This window comes from Coregonus clupeaformis, chromosome 38 (genome assembly GCF_020615455.1).
Source record: "Coregonus clupeaformis isolate EN_2021a chromosome 38, ASM2061545v1, whole genome shotgun sequence".
Lineage (NCBI taxonomy): Eukaryota > Metazoa > Chordata > Actinopteri > Salmoniformes > Salmonidae > Coregonus > Coregonus clupeaformis.
This window is the reverse complement of record NC_059229.1, coordinates 3,897,297-3,923,266: the sequence shown is the minus strand read 5'-3', so window position 1 is coordinate 3,923,266 and position 25,970 is coordinate 3,897,297. Positions and strand designations below refer to the sequence as shown.

The 25,970-nt window shown below is 46.1% G+C and overlaps 1 protein-coding gene across 2 annotated transcripts; it reads left to right on the top strand.

The window, feature by feature from the left end:
- Positions 1-93: 93 nt before the first annotated feature.
- On the top strand, positions 94-20,641 carry cc2d1a (coiled-coil and C2 domain containing 1A). Of its 2 annotated transcripts, none has more exons than XM_045211727.1 (27): positions 94-257; positions 684-773; positions 1,114-1,237; positions 1,340-1,446; positions 1,600-1,824; positions 2,106-2,424; positions 2,588-2,697; positions 5,442-5,514; positions 5,889-5,987; positions 6,209-6,336; positions 6,781-6,853; positions 7,422-7,549; positions 8,026-8,125; positions 8,351-8,523; positions 10,286-10,399; positions 11,166-11,224; positions 12,725-12,841; positions 13,408-13,481; positions 14,198-14,256; positions 14,392-14,543; positions 15,272-15,362; positions 15,980-16,135; positions 16,583-16,720; positions 16,888-17,014; positions 17,171-17,247; positions 17,325-17,372; positions 18,516-20,641. In XM_045211727.1, the coding sequence occupies exons 2-27, from the start codon at positions 717-719 to the stop codon at positions 18,546-18,548; spliced, it is 2,961 nt and encodes a 986-aa protein (XP_045067662.1). In that variant the 5' UTR covers positions 94-257; positions 684-716; the 3' UTR covers positions 18,549-20,641. The 2 variants fall into 2 exon arrangements, with proteins under 2 accessions (XP_045067662.1, XP_045067661.1); XM_045211726.1 differs by having other exon boundaries at positions 16,559-16,720.
- The last annotated feature ends 5,329 nt before the right edge of the window (positions 20,642-25,970 follow it).

Sequence of the window (25,970 nt, the reverse complement as noted above, 5' to 3'; positions counted from 1 at the left end):
TTTGTTATACATCAGCAATGACATTTCTGGGCGTGTCCTTCAAACGCCGTAAAGCAAGGTAGTCGCGTTGCCATTGGTTACCCAATGCAGGAAGTAGGAAGTAGCCCAATGTACACACCTTTTCGTGTTTTTAATACCTCTCTAACTAACAATAATTTATACGTGAGTAGCGTTCTCTCATATGTTTTCGAAATGATCAGTCGTCGTATGAACTAAGAAAGCGCTCAACATATGGTCTGTGGAAAACGTATGACAAGGTAAGCTTTTAGTGGCAATGTTTACAAATGGTATGGCAGCTTCTAGCAAGCTAGCTAGTTAACACGCTAACTACTACAAGTCATAGCTGCTGAACATCGAATGAGGATTAACAACATTTGTGCCATGGATGATGCTATGAATTTGCTGTTAGCTAACTGCTAACGTCACTGTACTAATTTGCTGCTAAGCAATGTCAGAGACTCAGACACAAAACGTGAGCAGTCAACGAATGTCTTATTACTAGCCATGATATCAATTAAATGTATCCAGCTAGCTAAATGCAGTGTAAATTCAACAAGGTCCTGTAGCTAGCTGTCAATTTTTGTCTGTCAATACGTGTATGATAAAAGCTGAATATAGCTAGCTACTGGAACTAATGGCCAGATGTTACAATATATGTCTTTGGTTCTACTGTGTTGTTTTAGTTGTGGCACAGGTCAGTTGACAAGGTTCTCTCCATGAGTCACAGTCGGAATCCCCCACCCAGGGGACAGGGGGCAGCGCGAGCCAAACAGGTAACACACTTTTGATCATTGATTCATCATTGATTTGATAATTAATTATCATCGATAACTGTAAGTCAAGTTGTCATTGATAACACTAGTAATTCGTGTTTTCAATTCTCTCTCTTCCTCACTCTCGCTATCTCTCCCGTCTCCATCTATCTCTCTTCATGCTCTCTCCCCTCTCTATCTCACATTCTCTCCCCGCTCTTCTCTCTCTCTCTCTTTCACTCTCTCTCCCGCTCCTCTCTCTCTCTCTCTCTCTCTCTCTCTCTCTCTCTCTCTCTCTCTCTCTCTCTTCCTCTCTCTCTCTCTCTCTCTCTCTCTCTCTCTCTCTCTCTCTCTCTCAAAGATGGGGCTGCTCCTGGATCTGTCTCCGGATGGAGGGATGGATGAAGGTGGAAATGAAAAGGAGCTGGAGGCGGAGCTACTGGCTCTGATGGGAGGGGACAGGTCCCAGGGGAAGAGAGGGAAAGGTGAGGATCATCATCCTATTCATCATCATCTTCTCCCAATCTTCTTTTAAATAACTTCCACAGACCCTACCACTAGAACCGTGTTGATACCTGCCTCCACAGCTCCAGTTCCAATGGCCGACATCGAGCGTATGGCGGCTCTGTGTATGAAGGACCTTGATGATGATGATGTTGGGGATGAAGATCTGGAGGATGACGATGATCTCCTGGTATCCACCATGTTTACACTCTTCTTCACACTCCTCTTCACACTCCTCTTCACACTTATTTTTTCCTCCTATCTGTTGTTGTTTCATTCCCAATGTTAACACTGTGTGTGTGCGTCTGTGTTTATACATTTATGTGTCTTTATCCATCCACAGGCTGAGCTGAATGAGGTCTTGGAGGACAATGATGATGATGAAAAGGTTCCTGCCACCCCTCCCAGCTCTAACTCCACCCCCCGCTCCACCCCCACCACCCCTAGTGGTACAACCGGGCTGGAGGCCTGCCTGGCTGAACGCATTGACATGTACCAGACGGCCATCTCCAACGCCAAGGCAGAGGGGGAGATGAGCAAGGCTCGCAGATACGACCGCGGGTTGAAGGTGAGCCAGAGACCATGGGCTGGTTGTATGATGATGTGTCTCAGAGTAGGAGTGCTGATCTATGACCAGTTTTTCCCCTTAAGATTATAATGAACAAGATTACTGGACAGGATGGACCTGATCCTAGATCAGCACTCCTATTATGAGACGCTTGATACATACGGCTCCAGGAACTTGAATTATCCCAGATTCATCTAGCCATATGTAAACCTGTAATTCAACAGTAGAAGTTATACTTTTCCTTTCAGCTGAATGTTTGCTTGCTTGTCGTCTCCCCCTAGACGTTGCAGTCCATGATGGCGTCAGCCAAGAAAGGAAAACCAATCAACGAAGAGGCAATCCCGCCTCCTGTCGCCACAGGTGGAAAGCCTGCCCCAGCCCCCGTGCAGCAGCTTGAACCAATCAAAGAGCGGGGGCCGCCAACCCCAGTGATGACGCCCTCCCCGTTCACCAATCAGAAGCATCTGAGGGAGGCTCCGCATGTTGCCCCGCCTCCTAAGCCCCGCCTCCTGGTCCCCCCTCAGAAAAACACTGCCGTTACCCCGGATACGCCCGCTATTTCCCCCCTCACCCCCATTCAACCGGACGCACGGCACTCAGGTAGATCACACACACATTTTTGAAGACAGATACCAGCTTGAAGACACCAACCTGTAAATGTCACTGCAGTCCCCAAAACAATGGAACATTCTGGTTGTTTTATAATTCTCTCTCTCTTTCCTCTCCCCTCTCCCCTCTCCCCTCCTCCCCTCTCTCTCTGTAGAGTTGAAGCAGTGTGTTCTAAACAGACAGAGGGAGTATAAGCTTGCAGCCCTCCAAGCCAAGCAGGGAGGAGAGTCAGAGCTGGCCAGACAACACTACCACATCGCCAAGGTACCACACACTACGGGTTAAAGGACCTCGATGGACCTCGACTAGGGGTTCAAATTGGGGTCCTTAACATTAAGAAAAATCCCTAACCGTTTTTTCCCCCCACATAATTAAAGTCACAGTGCAGTTATCACATAACATATTATTTTCAGTTTTATATCCTAACTAGACGATAGGCTATAAAGGGGAAAGTGGTGTAATTTTAAAGGTTGACTCAGCGATATGAAGTAGATGCAGAAAGTAAACGGCATAGTGGGTCAATTTCCGCAACAAATAAGAACGTTGAAGCGCGAGGCTCAACTTCTCCGCTATTTTGGTGCCCTGGCTACCACGCTGTGAAGCGAACCAGTGCACATGCGCAGATACTGTGTGGGACTGTGTGAGAGCCAAGTGTTGCATCTTGCTCATGTCAATATCCTAGTCTAGAGCCCTGCATTACTGAAGTTCTGAGACATTGCAAGCCAAGAAACTGCGAGATACAGCATTCCATTGCGAAATACAGCTTTTGATTGCCGATAGATAGGCCTAGTGCACGGTTCTGACTGTCTGTCTGGTGGCCAACCTGCCTATACTGATAGATAGGCCTAGTGCACGGTTCTGACTGTCTGTCTGGTGGCCGACCTGCCTATACTGATAGATAGGCCTAGTGCACGGTTCTGACTGTCTGTCTGGTGGCCAACCTGCCTATACTGATAGTTAGGCCTAGTGCACGGTTCTGACTGTCTGTCTGGTGGCCAACCTGCCTATACTGATAGATAGGCCTAGTGCACGGTTCTGACTGTCTGTCTGGTGGCCAACCTGCCTATACTGATAGTTAGGCCTAGTGCACGGTTCTGACTGTCTGTCTGGTGGCCGACCTGCCTATACTGATAGTTAGGCCTAGTGCACGGTTCTGACTGTCTGTCTGGTGGCCGACCTGCCTATACTGATAGATAGGCCTAATGCACGGTTCTGACTGTCTTGTCTGGTGGCCAACCTGCCCATACTGATAGATAGGCCTAATGCACGGTTCTGACTGTCTGTCTGGTGGCCAACCTGCCTATACTGATAGATAGGCCTAGTGCACGGTTCTGACTGTCTGTCTGGTGGCCAACCTGCCTATACTGATAGATAGGCCTAGTGCACGGTTCTGACTGTCTGTCTGGTGGCCAACCTGCCCATACTGATAGATAGGCCTAATGCACGGTTCTGACTGTCTGTCTGGTGGCCAACCTGCCTATACTGATAGATAGGCCTAGTGCACGGTTCTGACTGTCTGTCTGGTGGCCAACCTGCCTATACTGATAGATAGGCCTAGTGCACGGTTCTGACTGTCTGTCTAGTGGCCAACCTGCCTATACTGATAGATAGGCCTAGTGCACGGTTCTGACTGTCTGTCTGGTGGCCAACCTGCCTATACTGATAGATAGGCCTAGTGCACGGTTCTGACTGTCTGTCTGGTGGCCAACCTGCCTATACTGATAGATAGGCCTAGTGCACGGTTCTGACTGTCTGTCTGGTGGCTGACCTGCCTATACTGATAGATAGGCCTAGTGCACGGTTCTGACTGTCTGTCTGGTGGCCAACCTGCCTATACTGATAGATAGGCCTAGTGCACGGTTCTGACTGTCTGTCTGGTGGCCGACCTGCCTATACTGTGCCCCCGCCCTCTCTCTCTCCGTCCCTCGCTAGCTCGCTATGAAAGATTTGAGTGTTTGTGTTCTCGAAAGTACGGCAACTAATCATTCTCCTCCGTTCTAAAAATACTGAATCTTAGGAGTCGATTCCTAGCGAAATCGAATCTTGACACTCAGAAATGGGAGTCGACACCGGGAGTCGCCGTGCAAGGAGTCGAGGAATCAATTATATTTTGGAGTCGAGGAATCCACTACTTCATCGTCGTCGTTAACAGTTGCAAAAATGTCAGAGAAAGACAAGCGACAGCAGCGAAGTCCTGAATGGTAAAACATAGAGAAGTTAAATGAGAAGGAAACATTTCCAGGTGGAATTGAGGACCAGTAATGGTAGTGGTGGAAAAAGTACCCAATTGTCATACTTTAGTAAAAGTAAAGATAACTTAATAGAAAATTATTCAAGTTAAAGTCACCCAGCAAAATACTACTTGAGTAAAAGTATTTGGTTTTAAATATAGTATCAAAAGTAAATGTAATTGCTAAAATATACTTAAGTATCAAAAGTAAAAGTATAAATAATTTCTAATTCCTTATATTAAGCAAACCAGACGGCACAATTATCATGTTTTTATTTATTTACAGATAGCCAGGGGCACACTCCAATACTCAGATATAATTTACAAGTGAAGCATGTGTGTTTAGTGAGTCTGCCAGATCAGAGGCAGTTGGGATGACCAGGGATGTTCTCTTGGTAAGTGCGTGAATGGGAACATTTTCCTGACCTGCTAAACTTTCAAAATCTAACGAGTACTTTTGGGTGTCAAGGAAAATGTATGGAGTAAAAAAGTACATTATTGTCTTTAGGAATGTAATGTTGTAAAAGGGAACAAGGTGGTGTTCCTGTCCGACTGGATGCCCAGGTGTTGCATTGCATCAACCAATAGCTGCGTGCCACGTCATCGACTGCTCAATCTGACATCAAATTGCTGTATCACATGATGTGGTTAGCTGATATGTTAAACTTATCTATCCATTGTGAGATCTGGCATGTCAGCAATGTACAGGAACACACCCACCTGACTACACCTCTTCCCCTCCTCCCCCTCTCCCTCTCCACCACCTCTCACTGTACAGAAACTAGACCCCGTAGTAGAGGCATTGGACAGAGGGGAACCAGTGGACCTCAGCTCTCTACCTCCCCCTCCAGGTACGCTTGGCTTACTACACCTGACTCTTAGTCCTAAATCAATGACACCCTATCCCCTATATAGTGCACTACTTTTGACCAGAGCCTATAGGGTTTGGGACGTGGCCCTGAATACCTGCTAGAGCCTAGAAGACCAGGGTAATCACAGTGTCTCAGTCTCCGAGAGAGCGCTGATCTAGGATCAGTTTTCCGTTTTAGATCACAATGGAAAAAGATGCCATGGGGAACCTGATCCTAGATCAGCACTCGTACTCTCTGAGACGCTTAATACATTCCACCCTGACCCTTAAAGATCTGATCTCAACCCCTCCCATACGGTGAAACTCCTCTTTCTCCTCCTTCCTTCTCATCCCTCTCTCTCTCTCTCTCCTCAGGAGATGCAGTGGTAGAGCGTTCTGCTCCTCCTCCTCCCCAGTCTTCCTCCAGACCCTCCCCTGCCGCTCCCCCTGCAGCTCCCCCGGTGGCCGACTCCGGTAACACACATAATATTAATAATAATAATAATAATGGATTGGATTGGATTTATAAAGCTCCTTTCTAAAGGGGGAAATCACATCATCCATCACCAATGTGTAGCACCCACCTGGTTGATGCACGGCAACCATTCTGTGCCAGGTCGCTCAGTGGAGGTGTGTGTGTGTGTGTGTGTGTGTGTGTGTGTGTGTGTGTGTGTGTGTGTGTGTGTGTGAGACAGCCCTCCCGGCCCCAGGCAGTGTAGGGGAAGCGTTACAACAGAGGATGGAGCGATACAAAGCTGCAGCAGAAGGGGCCAGGAGTAAAGGAGACGACCGCAAGGCACGCATGCACCAGCGCATCGTCAAGGTACACACACACATCCCAACTGACTGGTGGTTCAAACACACACACATCCCAACTGACTGGTGGAACAAACACACACACACACACATCCCAACTGACTGGTGGAACAAACACACACACACACACATCCCAACTGACTGGTGGAACAAACACACACACACACACATCCCAACTGACTGGTGGTTCACACATCCCAACAATGACTGGTGGTTCAAACACACACACACACAATTAGACAGAACTCCACGTTTCATGCTTTTGACAGCAGGCAGCGGAAACATCTCACACACACACTGTAATGTATACCTGCTTGGATATATCGTACTAATGTTATTTTTCTCTCTCTCGCTCTGTCTGTCTGTCTGTGCATGTGTCTGTCTGTGTTTCTGTGTGTCTGTGTGTGTCTGTGTGTGTGCCTGTGTGTGTGTGTGTGTCTGTGTGTAACAGCAATACCAGGATGCCATCAGGTCTCATAAGTCTGGACGACCAGTCAACCTAGCTGATCTACCTGTACCACCAGGTAACATGCTGTTAGTAGCAGCTTTCAACAGGCACTCTATAATAGGTGTTTTAGCATAGTGAGTGTTCAGTCTGTACTGGGTTTATATGATGGCTTCATTGTATGAGAGTTTTTATTTATATACTTTGTTACTCCCAGGCTGGCCCTTGCTAGCGTCATGTTTTATTCGCATGTTTTTAGTGTGTACTCCGTAGCATGTTTTTAGTGTGTACTCCATAGCATGTTTTTAGTGTGTACTCCATAGCGTGTTTTTAGTGTGTACTCCGTAGCATGTTTTTAGCGTGTACTCCGTAGCATGTTTTTAGTGTGTACTCCTTAGCATGTTTTTAGTGTGTACTCCGTAGCATGTTTTTAGTGTGTACTCCGTAGCATGTTTTTAGTGTGTACTCCTTAGCATGTTTTTAGTGTGTACTCCTTAGCATGTTTTTAGTGTGTACTCCGTAGCATGTTTTTAGTGTGTACTCCATAGTATGTTTTTAGCGTGTACTCCGTAGCATGTTTTTAGCGTGTACTCCGTAGCATGTTTTTGTTCTCTGTGTTTACTATGTACTGTGTTGTTGTGGCCCAGGCTGTCCTCCGCTGCAGGGCTCAGAGAGCGGCCAACAGAACTTCATGGGCGTCCTGGAGACGGCCATGAAACTAGCCAATCAGGACGCAGACGCAGAGGACGAGGACGGACCAGGGGAATTGGCAAAGGTAACCACCATGACCTATGACCCTGACACACATGATGAGATTTCATGAGATTTATTGATGCTGAAGATTGTTCTGGAAGTGGGAAAATATGGATACTATGTCCTAGACACGCAGAATAAATAGTATGTTCATGTTTACAATATTTCGCTTCCATTCACATAACACTCTCTCTCTTTCTCTCTCTCTCTCGATGTCTCTCTCTGTCTCTCTCTCTCTCTATGTCTCTCCCTTTCTCTCTATGTCTCTCTCTTTCTCTCTCTCTCTCTATGTCTCTCTCTTTATGTCTCTCTCTCTCTCTGTCTCTCTCTCTGTCTCTCTCTCTCTCTCTCTCTCTCTCTATGTCTCTCTTTCTCTTTCTCTTTCTCTTTCTCTTTCTCTTTCTCTCTCTCTCTCTGTCTCTGTCTCTGTCTCTGTCTCTGTCTCTCTCTCTCTATGTCTGTCTCTCTTTCTCTCTCTCTGTCTCTCTCTCTCTCCAGCCTGCAGTGGGAGCTCCAGTCCAGAAAGGCAAAGCTCCGACCCCTCCCACACCAGGTTCTGGAGGCAACACAACACAGGGCTCCAGACTGGGGCCTAAAGGTGTGTGTGTGTTTCAGTATATGTGTATGTTGGTGTCAGTGTGTGTGTACATATTCATATATGTATTAAATTCATCCCTTGACATGACACATTCACTCTCCCATTAGCCACTCTGATGTCTCCCTACACACATAACCACACACACACTTACCCCCCTCTCCCCCACACTCACACATACATCCACATCCTGACTCCCTGCCTGTGACGTCCCTTCCTGTGGTGCAGCCCAGCAGCAGTTGGACTTCCTGTTGCTGCGGCGGCAGGCGTTCATCCGCGCGGCGCTGCGTTCTAAACAGATGAAGGACATGCAGGGAGCAGCAGTCCATCTCCGACACGCTAAGGGACTGGACCAGATGATCAGCGCCACCAAGGGAGGCCTGCCTGTAGACATCACCAAGGTGTGTGTGTGTGGGGTAGTGGAGGGCAACTTTCCACTAATTCCCAGCTTTTCAAGAAATCTAGAAATCTGCAGGGAAATAATAAAGCTGGAAATCCTCAACCAGAATTTCTGGAAATCTTTGGAAAGTTTGGAATTTTGCAACCCTAGGAGGTCTGTGTGTCAAGGTAAAGGAGGGTGGGGAGAGGGAGGGAAAGGAGGAACATTGAGACGTGTGTGTGTTTATTTATGTGTTAAAGGAAGAGAGAAAATCTCCTGCTGTTAAGGGAGGAGAGAAGGGTGAGAGAGGATGGGGGAGGTTATTATTTTTATCTCTTGGTGTCACTGGAGAGACTGCAGGAGAGGAGCCAGGAACAGATGGAGAGTACAGGGGAAGACCAAGACATCTGTGTGTGTGTGTGATAATCTCCTGCTGTTGACTTTTCACACCTCTCTCTTTCTCTCTACCTCTCTCTATTTCCTCTCCTCTTCTACACACCTCTCTCTTTCTCTCTACCTCTCTCTCTATTTCCTCTCCTCTTCTACACACCTCTCTCTTTCTCTCTACCTCTCTCTATTTCCTCTCCTCTTCTACACACCTCTCTCTTTCTCTCTACCTCTCTCTATTTCCTCTCCTCTTCTACACACCTCTCTATTTCTCTCTACCTCTCTCTCTATTTCCTCTCCTCTTCGACACACCTCTCTCTCTCTCTCTCTCCCTCTATTTCCTCTCCTCTTCTACACACCCCTCTCTCTCTCTCGCTCTCTCTACCTCTATTTCCTCTCCTCTTCTACACACCTCTCTCTCTCTCTCCCTCTATTTCCTCTCCTCTTCTACACACCTCTCTCTCTCTCTCTCTCTCGCTCTCTCTACCTCTCTATTTCCTCTCCTCTTCTACACACCTCTCTCTTTCTCTCTACCTCTCTCTCTATTTCCTCTCCTCTTCTACACACCTCTCTTTTTTCTCTCTACCTCTCTCTATTTCCTCTCCTCTTCTACACACCTCTCTCTCTCGCTCTCTCTACCTCTCTCTATTTCCTCTCCTCTTCTACACACCTCTCTCTTTCTCTCTACCTCTCTCTCTATTTCCTCTCCTCTTCTACACACCTCTCTCTCTCTCTCTCTCTCTCTCTCTCTCTCTACCTCTCTCTATTTCCTCTCCTCTTCTACACAACTCTCTTTCTCTCTACCTCTCTCTATTTCCTCTCCTCTTCTACACACCTCTCTCTCTCTCTACCTCTCTCTCTATTTCCTCTCCTCTTCTACACACCTCTCTCTTTCTCTCTACCTTTCTCTCTATTTCCTCTCCTCTTCTACACACCTCTCTTTCTCTCTACCTCTCTCTTTTTGTGTCAGTGTGTCTGTAATTATGTTTGTGTGGGTATGTGTACATAATTGTATATGTGTTAAATTCATCCCTTGACATGAACAGTTTCACTCTCCCGTTAGCCACTCTGATCTCTCCCTACACACACAAACACACTTACACCCCCCCACACACACACACACACATGCACATTCATCTTCCATCTCTTTCTCTCCCTCTAACTGAATCCTGTCCCCGCTCTCTCTTCCTCAATCTCTTTCTCTCCCCCTCCTTACTCCCTCCTCCTCCTCTCTCTCTCACTCCTGTGTCTCTCTCCCCCTCTCCCCTGTCTCCTCTCCCCCCTCTCCTCCTCTCTCTGATTCAGAGGGGTTGGGTTAAATGCGGAAGACACATTTCAGTTGAATGCGTTCAGTTGTCCAACTGACTAGGAATCCCCCTTTCCTTTCCGTCCCACAGGTCCCCAGTGCTCCAGTCAGTGAGGAGGACTACTCTCTGTCTCGGTCTCATTCCTCTCCTCGCTCCTCAGAGCAGTACAGCAGCCTCATGGAGCTCCTCCGACAGCAGCACCAGGTTATTACACTCTTATGACATCTCTTACTACATATTTATAACACATGATGTAACTCATTAATATGGAGCTCCTCTGACAGCAGCACCAGGTTATTACACTCTTATGACATCTCTTACTACATATTTATAACACATGATGTAACTCATTAATATGGAGCTCCTCTGACAGCAGCACCAGGTTATTACACTCTAATGACATCTTACTGCATATTTGTAATTAAGCAATAAGGCCCGAGGGGGTGTGGTATATGGCCATTATACCACGGCTAAGGGCTGTTCTTAAGCACGACGCAACGCGGAGTGCCTGGATACAGCCCTTAGCCGTGGTATATTGGCCATATATCACAACCCCCTGAGGTTCCTTGTTGCTATTATAAACTGGTTACTGACGTAATTAGAGCAGTCAAAATAAATGTTTTGTCATACCCGTGGTATACGGTCTGATATACCACGTCTTTCAGCCAATCAGCATTCAGGGTTCGAACCACCCAGTTTATAACATGATATAACTAATTAATATGGAGCTCCTCCGACAGCAGCACCAGTTTATTACAACTCTTATGACATGCTTATTAACACTGTTACGACAACTTATTAAACAGCACACCCCTTTAGCATATATTTAAAACAATATATTTATATAGCACCTCACGAACAATAAATGCCTCATTGAACCCTTATATATGTAACACCTTTATACACCTTATAATAAACTTATAACATGTTGATAGTACATTAATAACACATGGTCTGTTTCTCTCTACAGAAATGTCTGGGTTACTCACAGCAGTTCACTCACATGGGAAGCGTGGCCGAGACCTCCAGGTTAGTGGCAACAATTGTGTTTTGAGTGGACGCATGCGCGAGTACCCCGAAGCACATCAAGATGTTAAAATAATGACCGGACTGATAAAAATAGTCAAAATTCAATAAGTATTTATTATAAAACAGATGTGTTTTCAAAAAGAGTGTAAAATACAAACTAAAAGGTTATTAAAACAACCAAGACCTGCACACCATACAGTGGATATATAGGATGTCTACCTCCATTACTCGCATTCTGTTCAGAAACACAATTTTAAAGAGACACACAATAATTAGGATCAGGTGTGGCCAATTAGTAGGCGTGGCCAGCACACCTGAACACACTCAAATGGACGTGACAAACACTTGAAACTATTGAGGATGAAGTTGATGATACACGTACACCTATGGTAATGTTTGAATAGTAAAACACAATTTGGGCCCAATTAACATACGTTTAACAAATATATCAGTGAAGATGCATTGAATTCAAGGAAATGCCATCTTCACAGTGTCTGTGTGAACCAGGGTGGGAAATTAAACTTTTTGGTCCACTATCCACTGTGGCAGGTAGATTAAAAAATCGACCAGCCACTCAGATTTTTTAACAGCCATAATATGTTTTGCGCCATAATTACAATTTCAAAAAATAACTGATGAGCATGCTTTGTAATGTTTCTAAAACAAGAAATGTATTACTAGTCAAAAGTAATGGGTTATATTGCTTAATTTCATTTCATTTTTGTGACCTGCGTCTTTTAACCAATGTATGTTAAAATAAATAATGTTGATGCTATAGTAAAAACAGATAAACAGTTCTACAACTGAACATCAGCAATCAACAAAGTGCCTGCCCTGCCACAAAATGCTGAGTGATACGGTTTATTTATTATTGTAGTTCAGAGCTCTACGCTGACATGTTTTACAAGGAGTACATGATCTGCTCCTAAGTAGAAATGTAGAAGCACACAAATAAATCTAGGAGAACATTTAAAGTATTTGAGTGTTTTAATGATAAGAAATGACTAAAAGTTCATGAATATGTTTTTTTTGGAGTGATTCATGCTCAATCAAGCACAATCATTAGGTGAGACAAAAATTGTCAGCTGGCATTTTAAGGGATGGGCCGTTACCATGGTAACACTGGCACTCGCTTGTCTGTGACTAACAAAATCTCCGACCGCGACGTCTTCCTAGCAGCAGACAGTTGCAGCAAACTCAAACTAACATTGAAAAACAACCTAGAGTGTGAAGAAACCGATGTAACTGGCCAAGAAACACGAGGACAAAGTCACACTTCAGTAGCCTTTCTTGTAAATTCCACCAACTTCTTCTACATGTGGGCTTTGGTTTAAAAAAAACTGTTGCCAAATGCTCTGTGTGACCAACCGCCAACGTGGCTGGTGAAATAGACATGAAACCCCGCCAATGACAACATCTACCCCCATTTGGCGGGTGGCTGGTGTGAACCCTGTGTGTGTGTGTGTGTGTGTGTGTGTGTGTGTGTGTTGCTGTTGTCAGGTTTGAGAAGCTGGCAGAGGAGTGTATGCAGAACATTGAGGTACTGAAGAAGGCCCACGCCAAGGGCCAACCTGTCCCCAAATACCACACTGAGGAGAGGACCTTCAACACTGTCAAGTAATATATTGTTACTAACATATTAATACCACACTGAGATGAGGACCTTCAACACTGTCAAGTAATATACTGTTACTAACATATTAATACCACACTGAGGAGAGGACCTTCAACACTGTCAAGTACTATACTGTTACTAACATATTAATACCACACTGAGGAGAGGACCTTCAACACTGTCAAGTACTATACTGTTACTAACATATTAATACCACACTGAGATGAGGACCTTCAACACTGTCAAGTACTATACTGTTACTAACATATTAATACCACACTGAGGAGAGAACCTTCAACACTGTCAAGTACTATACTGTTACTAACATATTAATACCACACTGAGGAGAGGACCTTCAACACTGTCAAGTACTATACTGTTACTAACATATTAATACCACACTGAGGAGAGGACCTTCAACACTGTCAAGTCAGAATGTTAGTATACAATTAACATTCATATAAAAATAAATCTGTCTTACACACATATACACACACATATATATATATATATACATACACACACAGCAGGAGGAAAGTAATCTGTTTTCTCTGTCTGTCTGTTGTAGAATGTATCCTAACCTGACAGCCAATGAGATGATGCTGTACATCGTGAAGGGTATCAATCTACCTGCTCCCTCAGGTGTGTGTTGTTTTGAACTTTATATGTCTCCTCCTCTCCCCTCTCTCCTCACCCCTCTCTTCTCACTCCTCTCTTTTCACCCCTCTTCTCACCCCTCTCTTCTCAGCCGTCTCTTTTCACCCCTCTCTCTCTTCTCACCCCTCTCTTTTCACCCCTCTCTTCTCACCCCTCTCTTCTCACCCCTCTCTTCTCACCCCTCTCTTCTCACCTCTCTCTTCTCACCTCTCTCTTCTCACCCCTCTCTTCTCACCTCTCTCTTCTCACCCCTCTCTTTTCACCCCTCTCTTTTCACCCCTCTCTTTTCACCCCTCTCTTCTCACCCCTCTCTTCTCACCCCTCTCTTCTCACTCCTCTCTTCTCACCCCTCTCTTTTCACCCCTCTCTTTTCACCCCTCTCTTTTCACCCCTCTCTTCTCACCCCTCTCTTCTCAGCCGTCTCTTTTCACCCCTCTCTCTCTCTTCTCACCCCTCTCTTCTCACCCCTCTCTTCTCACCCCTCTCTTCTCACCCCTCTCTTTTCTCACCCCTCTCTTCTCACCCCTCTCTTCTCACCCCTCTCTTTTCACCCCTCTCTTTTCACCCCTCTCTTCTCACCCCTCTCTTCTCACCCCTCTCTTCTCAGCCGTCTCTTTTCACCCCTCTCTCTCTCTTTTCACCCCTCTCTTTTCACCCCTCTCTCATTCTTCTCACCCCTCTCTTCTCACCCCTCTCCTCAGGAGTATCTGCTAGTGATCTGGACACCAGTGTGCGCTTTGAGTTTCCTTTTCCTAGTGCGGTAAGACACACACACACACACACACACAAATAACCTGCACACATTTCCACTTAGATCCACTCAAATATTCTCTCCCTGTCTTTGATGTGTGTTTGTGTGTGTCTGCCTGTGTGTTGCGTGCATGTGTGTGTGTAGGAGGAGGCCCAGAAGGATAAGACCAGTACAGTGAAGAACAGCAACAGTCCAGAGTTTAAAGAGCAGTTTAAACTGAACATCAACCGTCAACATAGAGGCTTCAAGAGGGTCATCCAGGCCAAAGGCATCAAGTTTGACATCATCCACAAGGGGTGAGATCCACAGAGATACACCAGACCTGGGTTAATACATGCGGATTGAAGTAACATAGAATATTAACACAGAAACATCATGTGGGGGAATCTGGTCTAGTGGTTTAACACTGCAGACATTGGACCACACATACCTGTTGGTGAAGGGGTTATGGATCCCACCTGGGCCCCTACTGTCTGTCTGTCTGTCTCTGTATCTGTCTCCTATCTACCTTCCAACGGTCACTGGCCATAAACAATAAAATACTAACAAATTAAAAAATATATAATAAACAGAGAAAGGTCATTGTGAACAGTGACCTGGGCTGTCCATTGTCTATAATCAACAGTGGTATTCACTGGGCATGAGACGGAAGACATTTCTCAGAAACAGGATAAAACTGGGAAGCATTTTCCAGACAGAGAGTTGAGAAGGTGTTCTTCTGATCAGGTTAAATCCCTTTCTCTGTCTGGACTGGTCCAATAACAAACTCTCCTTTTCATTTAGCCACGGTGCACTCCATACTGTGTGGTCATTGCCCTGTTAGTCCTGTAGAGTCTAACACAGGGAGGGATTGGGTGGATTGAGACGCATCCAATGCAACAAAAAAAACTGTTGTCTCCAGCTTAAACTGACAGATGTTGATGGGTATTATTTTATTTTGTTACTTAGATTGACTCACTGGTGCATCAATAGACCTTAGGGTTTTTTAATGTGTGTGTGTGTGTGTGTGTGTGTGTGTGTGTAGGGGTCTGTTCAAGGGGGACAAAGTGTTGGGGAACGCTCAGCTGAAGCTGGACTCACTGGAGAACCAATGTGACATCAGACAGATTATAGAGGTAAACACACACAGATACACACACACCCAGATACACACTCACACAACTTTCCGCATGCACATATTTTCACTTAGACATGCACATATCTCTCTCTCTCTCTCTCTCTCTCTCTCTCTCTCTCTCTCTCTCTCTCTCTCTCTCTCTCTCTCTCTCTCTCTCTCTCTCTCTCTCTCTCTCTCTCTCTCTCTCTCTCTCTCTCTCTCACACACCTATCTAACTGTGTGTTGTTGTTGTGCTAGGTGTTGACACACCTATCTAACTGTGTGTTGTTGTTGTGCTAGGTGTTGACACACCTATCTAACTGTGTTGTTGTGCTAGGTGTTGACACACCTATCTAACTGTATGTTGTTGTTGTGCTAGGTGTTGACACGCCTATCTAACTGTGTGTTGTTGTTGTGCTAGGTGTTGACACACCTATCTAACTGTGTTGTTGTTGTTGTGCTAGGTGTTGACACACCTATCTAACTGTGTTGTTGTTGTTGTGCTAGGTGTTGACACACCTATCTAACTGTGTGTTGTTGTTGTGCTAGGTGTTGACACACCTATCTAACTGTGTGTTGTTGTTGTTGTGCTAGGTGTTGACACACCTATCTAACTGTGTGTTGTTGTTGTGCTAGGTGTTGGATGGTCGTAAGGCTACAGGAGGTAAGCTGGAGGTGAGGGTAAAGATTCGGGAGCCGCTGGGAGGAGCACAGCTTCAGACCACCACAGAGAAATGGCTGGTCCTAGACCCTCTACCAATCACCACCCCCGACAGAGAGAGAGAACAACAGGTGAGGAGAGAGAGAGATACCTACCTTTGGAGTGTTCAGTACTGGTAGGGGTATAGTATCTGTCAGAGTTAACATGTTACATTAATATCAGTCTAACTGAAGTATCTGTCAGAGTTAACATGTTACATTAATATCAGTCTAACTGAAGTATCTGTCAGAGTTAACATGTTACATTAATATCAGTCTAACTGAAGTATCTGTCAGAGTTAACATGTTACATTAATATCAGTCTAACTGAAGTATCTGTCAGAGTTAACATGTTACATTAATATCAGTCTAACTGAAGTATCTGTCAGAGTTAACATGTTACATTAATATCAGACTAACTGAAGTATCTGTCAGAGTTAACATGTTACATTAATATCAGTCTAACGGAAGTCTGTCTGTCTGTGCATGTCTGTCTGTCCCCCCCCTCTCTCTCTCTCCCCCTCTCTCTCTTCCCCCCAGTCCCCCTCTCCTCGCTCCAAACCCAAGAGTGACCATGGGAGGAACAAGCAGCCTAACCAGTCCAGCCACTCTCCTGCCCAGTATAAACTCCACAGCTTCAGTCTACTGCACTACGATAAGGAGAGACTGGAGAGACAGGTAGGGGCTGTGTGACTTCACACCGTTTTCTTTCTCTCTATTTCCACTTCATTTTCCTCTCCTCTTCTCCGTGGGAACGTTTCATCTAGATCTGTTCACAATTGGAGGTAGCCAATCTATGCTGTGATTGGTCTAAGATGATGTCAATCACCCTGTGTGTCCTTCAGATTGGTGATTACAGGAAGAGTAGGCGGGATCCTCCGTCTGACCTGCTACAGCAACACAAGGAGGTCACACACAGGCTGCAGTGGCAGAAAGCCCAGCTAGAGAGAGGCTCCGCTACACTACTGTCAGGTAACACAATTCACAACCATATTCATACACAGGGTAATATGAACAGCTACACACTCATTTGTGTATTTCTCTCCCTCCCTCTATCCCTCCTTCCATCCGTCGCTCTCTCTGTCTCTCTCCATCCCCATCTCCCTCCATCTCTCTCTCTCTCTGTAGAGTATGAGAATGTTTTGCAGCGTTTCGCCCAGGGACTTGCTGAGTCAGTGAAGAAGTTTTCCAGCCAAGGCAACAGGGTGAGCACAGGGTCAGGGTCGTGTGTGTGTGTGTGTGTGTGTGTGTGTGTAACGTGTCTGTCCCTCTGCCTATTCAGGATGCTGCTAAGGACGCTCTAGGTCGGCTGAAGATGGTGGAGACTGAGGTAAACACTATTATAGACAGTCCGTGTTAGGTACATCACCCAGTTCACCAAAATGGATGGCTCCTACAGACAGTGAGTCACGTGGCCAGGGCTTGCTATATGAAGCAGGCAGACAGGCATCGAGGCATTCAGTTACTGTTCCATTGAACGTTAGAATGGGCAAAACGAGTGACCTAAGCGACTTTGAGCGTGGTATGGTCGTCGGTGCCAGGCGCACCGGATCCAGTATCTCAGAAACGGCCGGCCTCCTGGGCTTTTCATGCGCGACAGTGTCTAGGGTTAAACGAGAATGGTGCTTCAAACAAAAAAACATATAGTCAGCTGCAAGAATCGAGTGGAAATCTTGATGCCAACTGAGCAACGATTCCATGCCCCGAAGAATTTAGGCTGTTCTAGAGGTAATGGGGGGTCTGACCCGGTACTAGATTGGTGTACCTAATAAACTGGTGAATAAGTGTATATATGACTATGTCTGTGTTTACACAGGCAGCCCAATTCTGATCTTTTGACCAATTATTGGCAAAATATCGGATCTTATTTAAAAAAAGACAAATTTGTGTCAAAAGATCAGAATTGGACTGCCTGTTTAAACAGCCTTTATTAATCTGACCACATACTGTATAAGAGCACTATGTGAGGTGATGTATAATATCATTTAGTTTGAATTGTATCTGACACCTACCTCTTGTCCTCCTCTCTACCCATCTACTTATCTCTATCCCTCCCTCTTTCTCCTCTCTCTCTCACTCCTTCTCTCCCTCTCTCCTTCTCTCCCTCTCTCACCTCCACTCCTTCTCTCCCTCTCTCCTACTCCACTCCTTCTCTCCCTCTCCTTCTCTCCCTCTCTCACCTCCACTCCTTCTCTCCCTCTCTCCTTCTCTCCTACTCCACTCCTTCTCTCCCTCTCTCCTTCTCTCCCTCTCTCCTACTCCACTCCTTCTCTCCCTCTCTCCTTCTCTCCCTCTCTCCTACTCCACTCCTTCTCTCCCTTTCTCCTTCTCTCCCTCTCTCACCTCCACTCTCTCTTTCTCCCTCCTCTCTCCTCCACTCCTTCTCTCCCTCTCTCACCTCCACTCCTTCTCTCCCCTTCTCCTCTCTCTCCCCATCTCATGTGTACCTTCTTTCCCTCTCTCCATTCCTCAGTTGGAATCTCTCAAGAGGAAACGCACCGTATGAGAGGAAAAGGACAGAGGGAGAGTTGGCTGGAGGACTGTTATATTACACACACACACACACACACACTCAGGGGACAGGTCCAAGCACCTTTAACATCTTCATGACACTCCTATGTTCCTCTCTGCCTCCTCCACTAATACTCTCCCTTTTACTCTGTAGTTTAATTAGTATTGTCATTCATACAATCCGTTATGAAGAAGAACCCGTTTGAATAATAACAGGCTTGCATCCCAAATGGCATCTTATTCCCTATGTAGTGCACTACTTTTGACCAGGGCCCATAGGGACTATATAGAGAATAGGGTGCCATTTGAGATGCGAGGCAGAAATGGGCTCCTGTGAGATTGAAAGTGACATGAAGACAGAACCCAGGGCAGGAGAGAGAAAGCCTTATTTGCACTTCAAAACAAAACACTACCGATATTAACAAAACCCTGCCGCCTTCAGAATAGTCCTTAAAGTCCTTCATTGGTTCTCTCTCTTTCTCTCTGTTCAGAGAGTGGTGTGTGATGGTTCTCCTCCAGGTGTGGTGTGTGTGTGTGTGTATGTGTGTGTGTGTGTGTAATGTTAATGAGCTTAATCTAATCTTTCTGCTCCACTATTCCCAGATAACTGTAATCTGACCCGTTTGGTGCTGTGTGATATGGGAGTAAAACCGGGGTTCCGGGCATGGGAACTACATCCCATAATGAAGGATTAGCTAACACTGGTGTCGCCATGGAGATGCCTCATTCAGGGAAGTGAGGAGAGGAGGTACTCCAGGGGTTCAATTGAAAAGGACAGAGTTAGAATTAGTGTAGAACGGACATATAGCTGTAAAATCCACTGGATTTGCTTTGAATTGGGATGAATGTAGGTTCTCTATTAATTGTAATTCTATGGTACGGAGTCTGGGAGCCCGTTTAAAAGGACCCTTCTTATAGGACGATATTTAGCCCATTGTGATGTCATCAATTAGGCTTGCGTCATATGACTATGATGTCATCAGTTAGAATGTTCAACAAAGGATTGCGTCCTCACCACATTGTGATGTCATCAGTTAGAGGTCGTGTTACTCTGCTCAGACGTTGCTGACGCCAGATCTTCAGTCAGGGTGACGGGGGCTGGGAGGGGGTACAGAACAGACTTCAGTCAGGGTGACGGGGATGGGAGGGGGTACAGAACAGGGAACAGAACAGACTTCAGTCAGGGTGACAGGGGCTGGGAGGGGGTACAGAACAGACTTCAGTCAGGGTGACAGGGGCTGGGAGGGGGTACAGAACAGACTTCAGTCAGGGTGACAGGGGCTGGGAGGGGGTACAGAACAGACTTCAGTCAGGGTGACGGGGATGGGAGGGGGTACAGAACAGGGAACAGAACAGACTTCAGTCAGGGTGACAGGGGCTGGGAGGGGGTACAGAACAGACTTCAGTCAGGGTGATGGGGGCTGGGAGGGGGTACAGAACAGACTTCAGTCAGGGTGACGGGGGCTGGGAGGGGGTACAGAACAGACTTCAGTCAGGGTGACGGGGGCTGGGAGGGGGTACAGAACAGACTTCAGTCAGGGTGACGGGGGCTGGGAGGGGGTACAGAACAGACTTCAGTCAGGGTGACGGGGGCTGGGAGGGGGTACAGAACAGGGTACAGAACAGACTTCAGTCCGGGTGACGGGGGCTGGGAGGGGGTACAGAATAGAGAGGCCTTTGTGTGGTTTCTGGGTCAGATTGGAGGGCAGAAAGAAATGGGGTGCGTCCCAAATGACACCCTATTCCCTATATAGTGCACTATAGGGTGCCATTTGGGATGCTACCCATGTCCCCAGCGGCAGATACAGTAGATGACTTCATCCGTGTCCAAGCTGGCATGATGTCGGCCCCAAATCCTACAGTGATCCTCTAAGAATGAGAAGAAGAGGCTTCACTGTACACACTCTCCCTCACACACACACACACACACACACACACACACACTGTCAGGCTGGTGCATTCCCGCTCTAATGCTCATCAGCATTCTCCGTGGTTGGTTACGGGACAAACAACCCTGACAGACAGACAGACAGATGGTCAAACTTACTGGAACCTCACTTCTCTTTTCTCTCTCTCTGTCTATCCCACCCTCTCTCTCTCTGTCTATCCCACCCTCTCTCTCTCTCTCTCTCTGTCTATCCCACCCTCTCTCTCTCTCTCTCTCTGTCTATCCCACCCTCTCTCTCTCTCTGTCTATCCCACCCTCTCTCTCTCTCTCTGTCTATCCCACCCTCTCTCTCTGTCTATCCCACCCTCTCTCTCTCTCTCTGTCTATCCCACCCTCTCTCTCTGTCTATCCCACCCTCTCTCTCTCTCTCTCTCTGTCTATCCCACCCTCTCTCTCTCTCTCTGTCTATCCCACCCTCTCTCTCTCTCTCTCTCTCTCTCTCTCTCTCTCTCTCTCTCTCTCTCTGTCTATCCCACCCTCTCTCTCTCTCTCTCTCTCTCTCTGTCTATCCCACCCTCTCTCTCTGTCTATCCCACCCTCTCTCTCTCTCTGTCTATCCCACCCTCTCTCTCTCTCTGTCTATCCCACCCTCTCTCTCTCTCTGTCTATCCCACCCTCTCTCTCTCTCTGTCTATCCCACCCTCTCTCTCTCTCTGTCTATCCCACCCTCTCTCTCTCTGTGTCTATCCCACCCTCTCTCTCTCTCTGTCTATCCCACCCTCTCTCTCTCTCTGTCTATCCCACCCTCTCTCTCTCTCTGTCTATCCCACCCTCTCTCTCTCTCTGTCTATCCCACCCTCTCTCTCTCTCTCTCTCTCTCTCTCTCTCTCTCTCTCTCTCTCTGTCTCTGTCTCTGTCTCTGTCTCTGTCTCTCTCTCTCTCTCTCTGTCTATCCCACCCTCTCTCTCTGTCTATCCCACCCTCTCTCTTTTTTACTCCAAAAATACAACAGTAAAAGTAGCCTATCTGTGGCTCACCGCTCTCTCTCATCTATATAAATCTCCTATTTGTAAGTCGCTCTGGATAAGAGCGTCTGCTAAATGTAAATCTGTCTCTCTCTCTCTCTCTCTCTGTCTCTCTGTACTCCATAACTATAACAGTAAATGTAGCCTACCACCAGGCCTACTGGACTCACTTCTCCTCTCTCTCTCTTTGTTTGTTTCCTGTTTCTTATTTACTCCCCAAACTACAACAGTATAGTAGCCTACTGTAGTGGGATCTGGCCCCGTATCCACAGCATCTCAGAGTTGGAGTGCTGATCCAGGATCAGGTCCCAACCTATCCATATAGTCTTATTCATTATGATCTAAAAGGCTAAACTGATCTCAGTTTTATTTTAAAATTATATTTGCATTTTTTCATTCGTTGTTGGCAATCAGTCAGTATAGACTTGTTAATATATTATATATACAGCGTTGGCTATGGGTCTATTTTTAAATGAAGATGTGTGTCCAACGGTGATGGATAATTAACTATTTACTGGCATTATAATTATGTTGTGAAATGTTTTGGGAGGGGAATCATGGTTGGATTAAAATATCAGAATGAATTACGCCTGTATATTGTGTTTGTTTCATGTATTTGTGTGTGTGTGTGAGAGAGATGCATTGATTTAATAATACTGGTGGTCCCAAAGAACATCTCCAGACACCAGTATTGTCTACATTAGCTCTCTAGACTGACTATATATATACACTGCTCAAAAAAATAAAGGGAACACTTAAACAACACAATGTAACTCCAAGTCAATCACACTTCTGTGAAATCAAACTGTCCACTTAGGAAGCAACACTGATTGACAATAAATTTCACATGCTGTTGTGCAAATGGAATAGACAACAGGTGGAAATTATAGGCAATTAGCAAGACACCCCCCAATAAAGGACTGGTTTTGCAGGTGGTGACCACAGACCACTTCTCAGTTCCTATGCTTCCTGGCTGATGTTTTGGTCACTTTTGAATGCTGGCGGTGCTTTCACTCTAGTGGTAGCATGAGACGGAGTCTACAACCCATACAAGTGGCTCAGGTAGTGCAGCTCATCCAGGATGGCACATCAATGCGAGCTGTGGCAAGAAGGTTTGCTGTGTCTGTCAGCGTAGTGTCCAGAGCATGGAGGCGCTACCAGGAGACAGGCCAGTACATCAGGAGACGTGGAGGAGGCCGTAGGAGGGCAACAACCCAGCAGCAGGACCGCTACCTCCGCCTTTGTGCAAGGAGGAGCAGGAGGAGCACTGCCAGAGCCCTGCAAAATGACCTCCAGCATGCCACAAATGTGCATGTGTCTGCTCAAACGGTCAGAAACAGACTCCATGAGGGTGGTATGAGGGCCCGACGTCCACAGGTGGGGGTTGTGCTTACAGCCCAACACCGTGCAGGACGTTTGGCATTTGCCAGAGAACACCAAGATTGGCAAATTCGCCACTGGCGTCCTGTGCTCTTCACAGATGAAAGCAGGTTCACACTGAGCACATGTGACAGACGTGACAGAGTCTGGAGACGCCGTGGAGAACGTTCTGCTGCCTGCAACATCCTCCAGCGTGACCGGTTTGGCGGTGGGTCAGTCATGGTGTGGGGTGGCATTTCTTTGGGGGGCCGCACAGCCCTCCATGTGCTCGCCAGAGGTAGCCTGACTGCCATTAGGTACCGAGATGAGATCCTCAGACCCCTTGTGAGACCATATGCTGGTGCGATTGGCCCTGGGATCCTCCTAATGCAAGACAATGCTAGACCTCATGTGGCTGGAGTGTGTCAGCAGTTCCTGCAAGAGGAAGGCATTGATGCTATGGACTGGCCCGCCCGTTCCCCAGACCTGAATCCAATTGAGCACATCTGGGACATCATGTCTCGCTCCATCCACCAACGCCACGTTGCACCACAGACTGTCCAGGAGTTGGCGGATGCTTTAGTCCAGGTCTGGGAGGAGATCCCTCAGGAGACCATCCGCCACCTCATCAGGAGCATGCCCAGGCGTTGTTGGGAGGTCATACAGGCACGTGGAGGCCACACACACTACTGAGCCTCATTTTGACTTGTTTTAAGGACATTACATCAAAGTTGAATCAGCCTGTAGTGTGGTTTTCCACTTTAATTTTGAGGGTGACTCCAAATCCAGACCTCCATGGGTTGATACATTTGATTTCCATTGATAATTTTTGTGTGATTTTGTTGTCAGCACATTAAACCATGTAAAGAAAAAAGTATTTAATAAGATTATTTCATTAATTCAGATCTAGGATGTGTTGTTTAAGTGTTCCCTTTATTTTTTTGAGCAGTGTATATATATATAGCTCAGTATACAGCTAGTCAAGTCTCTATAGTGTATTCTATAGACTCTATAGTCTACTCTAGCAGTCTATAGCTGCAGAGGACTATAGTACAGTCTATAGCTGCAGAGGACTATAGTACAGTCTATAGCTGCAGAGGACTAGAGTATAGTCTATAGCTGCAGAGGACTAGAGTACAGTCTATAGCTGCAGAGGACTATAGTACAGTCTATAGCTGCAGAGGACTATAGTACAGTCTATAGCTGCAGAGGACTAGAGTACAGTCTATAGCTGCAGAGGACTAGAGTACAGTCTATAGCTGCAGAGGACTATAGTACAGTATATAGCTGCAGAGGACTATAGTACAGTATATAGCTGCAGAGGACTATAGTACAGTCTATACAGAGGACTATAGTACAGTCTATAGCTGCAGAGGACTATAGTACAGTCTATAGCTGCAGAGAGGACTATAGTACAGTCTATACAGAGGACTATAGTACAGTCTATAGCTGCAGAGGACTATAGTACAGTCTATAGCTGTAGAGGACTATAGTACAGTCTATAGCTGCAGAGGACTATAGTACAGTCTATACAGAGGACTATAGTACAGTCTATAGCTGCAGAGGACTATAGTACAGTCTATACAGAGGACTATAGTACAGTCTATAGCTGCAGAGGACTATAGTACAGTCTATAGCTGCAGAGGACTATAGTACAGTCTATAGCTGCAGAGGACTATAGTACAGTCTATAGCTGCAGAGGACTATAGTACAGTCTATAGCTGCAGAGGACTAGAGTATAGTCTATAGCTGCAGAGGACTAGAGTACAGTCTATAGCTGCAGAGGACTATAGTACAGTCTATAGCTGCAGAGGACTATAGTACAGTCTATAGCTGCAGAGGACTAGAGTACAGTCTATAGCTGCAGAGGACTAGAGTACAGTCTATAGCTGCAGAGGACTATAGTACAGTATATAGCTGCAGAGGACTATAGTACAGTATATAGCTGCAGAGGACTATAGTACAGTCTATACAGAGGACTATAGTACAGTCTATAGCTGCAGAGAGGACTATAGTACAGTCTATACAGAGGACTATAGTACAGTCTATAGCTGCAGAGGACTATAGTACAGTCTATAGCTGTAGAGGACTATAGTACAGTCTATAGCTGCAGAGGACTATAGTACAGTCTATACAGAGGACTATAGTACAGTCTATAGCTGCAGAGGACTATAGTACAGTCTATACATAGGACTATAGTACAGTCTATAGCTGCAGAGGACTATAGTACAGTCTATAGCTGCAGAGGACTATAGTACAGTCTATAGCTGCAGAGGACTATAGTACAGTCTATAGCTGCAGAGGACTATAGTACAGTCTATAGCTGCAGAGGACTATAGTACAGTCTATACAGAGGACTATAGTACAGTCTATAGCTGCAGAGGACTATAGTACAGTCTATAGCTGTAGAGGACTATAGTACAGTCTATAGCTGCAGAGGACTATAGTACAGTCTATAGCTGCAGAGGACTATAGTACAGTCTATAGCTGCAGAGGACTATAGTACAGTCTATAGCTGCAGAGGACTATAGTACAGTCTATAGCTGCAGAGGACTATAGTACAGTCTATAGCTGCAGAGGACTATAGTACAGTCTATAGCTGCAGAGGACTATAGTACAGTCTATAGCTGCAGAGGACTATAGTACAGTCTATACAGAGGACTATAGTACAGTCTATGCAGAGAGGACTAGTACAGTCTATAGCTGCAGAGAGGACTATAGTACAGTCTATGCAGAGGACTATAGTACAGTCTATGCAGAGAGGACTAGTACAGTCTATAGCTGCAGAGGACTATAGTACAGTCTATAGCTGCAGAGGACTATAGTACAGTCTATACAGAGGTCTATAGTGTTGTATATAGCTTAGACTCAGTATAGAGCTAGTCTAGTCTGTGTAGGGCTATAGCTGCAGAGAGAGGACTATAGAGTGTAGACAATGGCTTCAGTATGTGTTCCTTAGTTCTCCCTAAACCCCGACAGGAGAGGAGGCCGCAGCCTGCTCCATTGTTGAAGGGGAGGAATGAGCAACGGCTCAACTCCTGTTATGCTAATACGATTTATCTGAACGCTACAATTCTACAAACAAAAGGCGGGCAGAGAGAAGACCTGTCACCGATGAAAAAGAGCGCGCGAGAGGTGGGCGTAG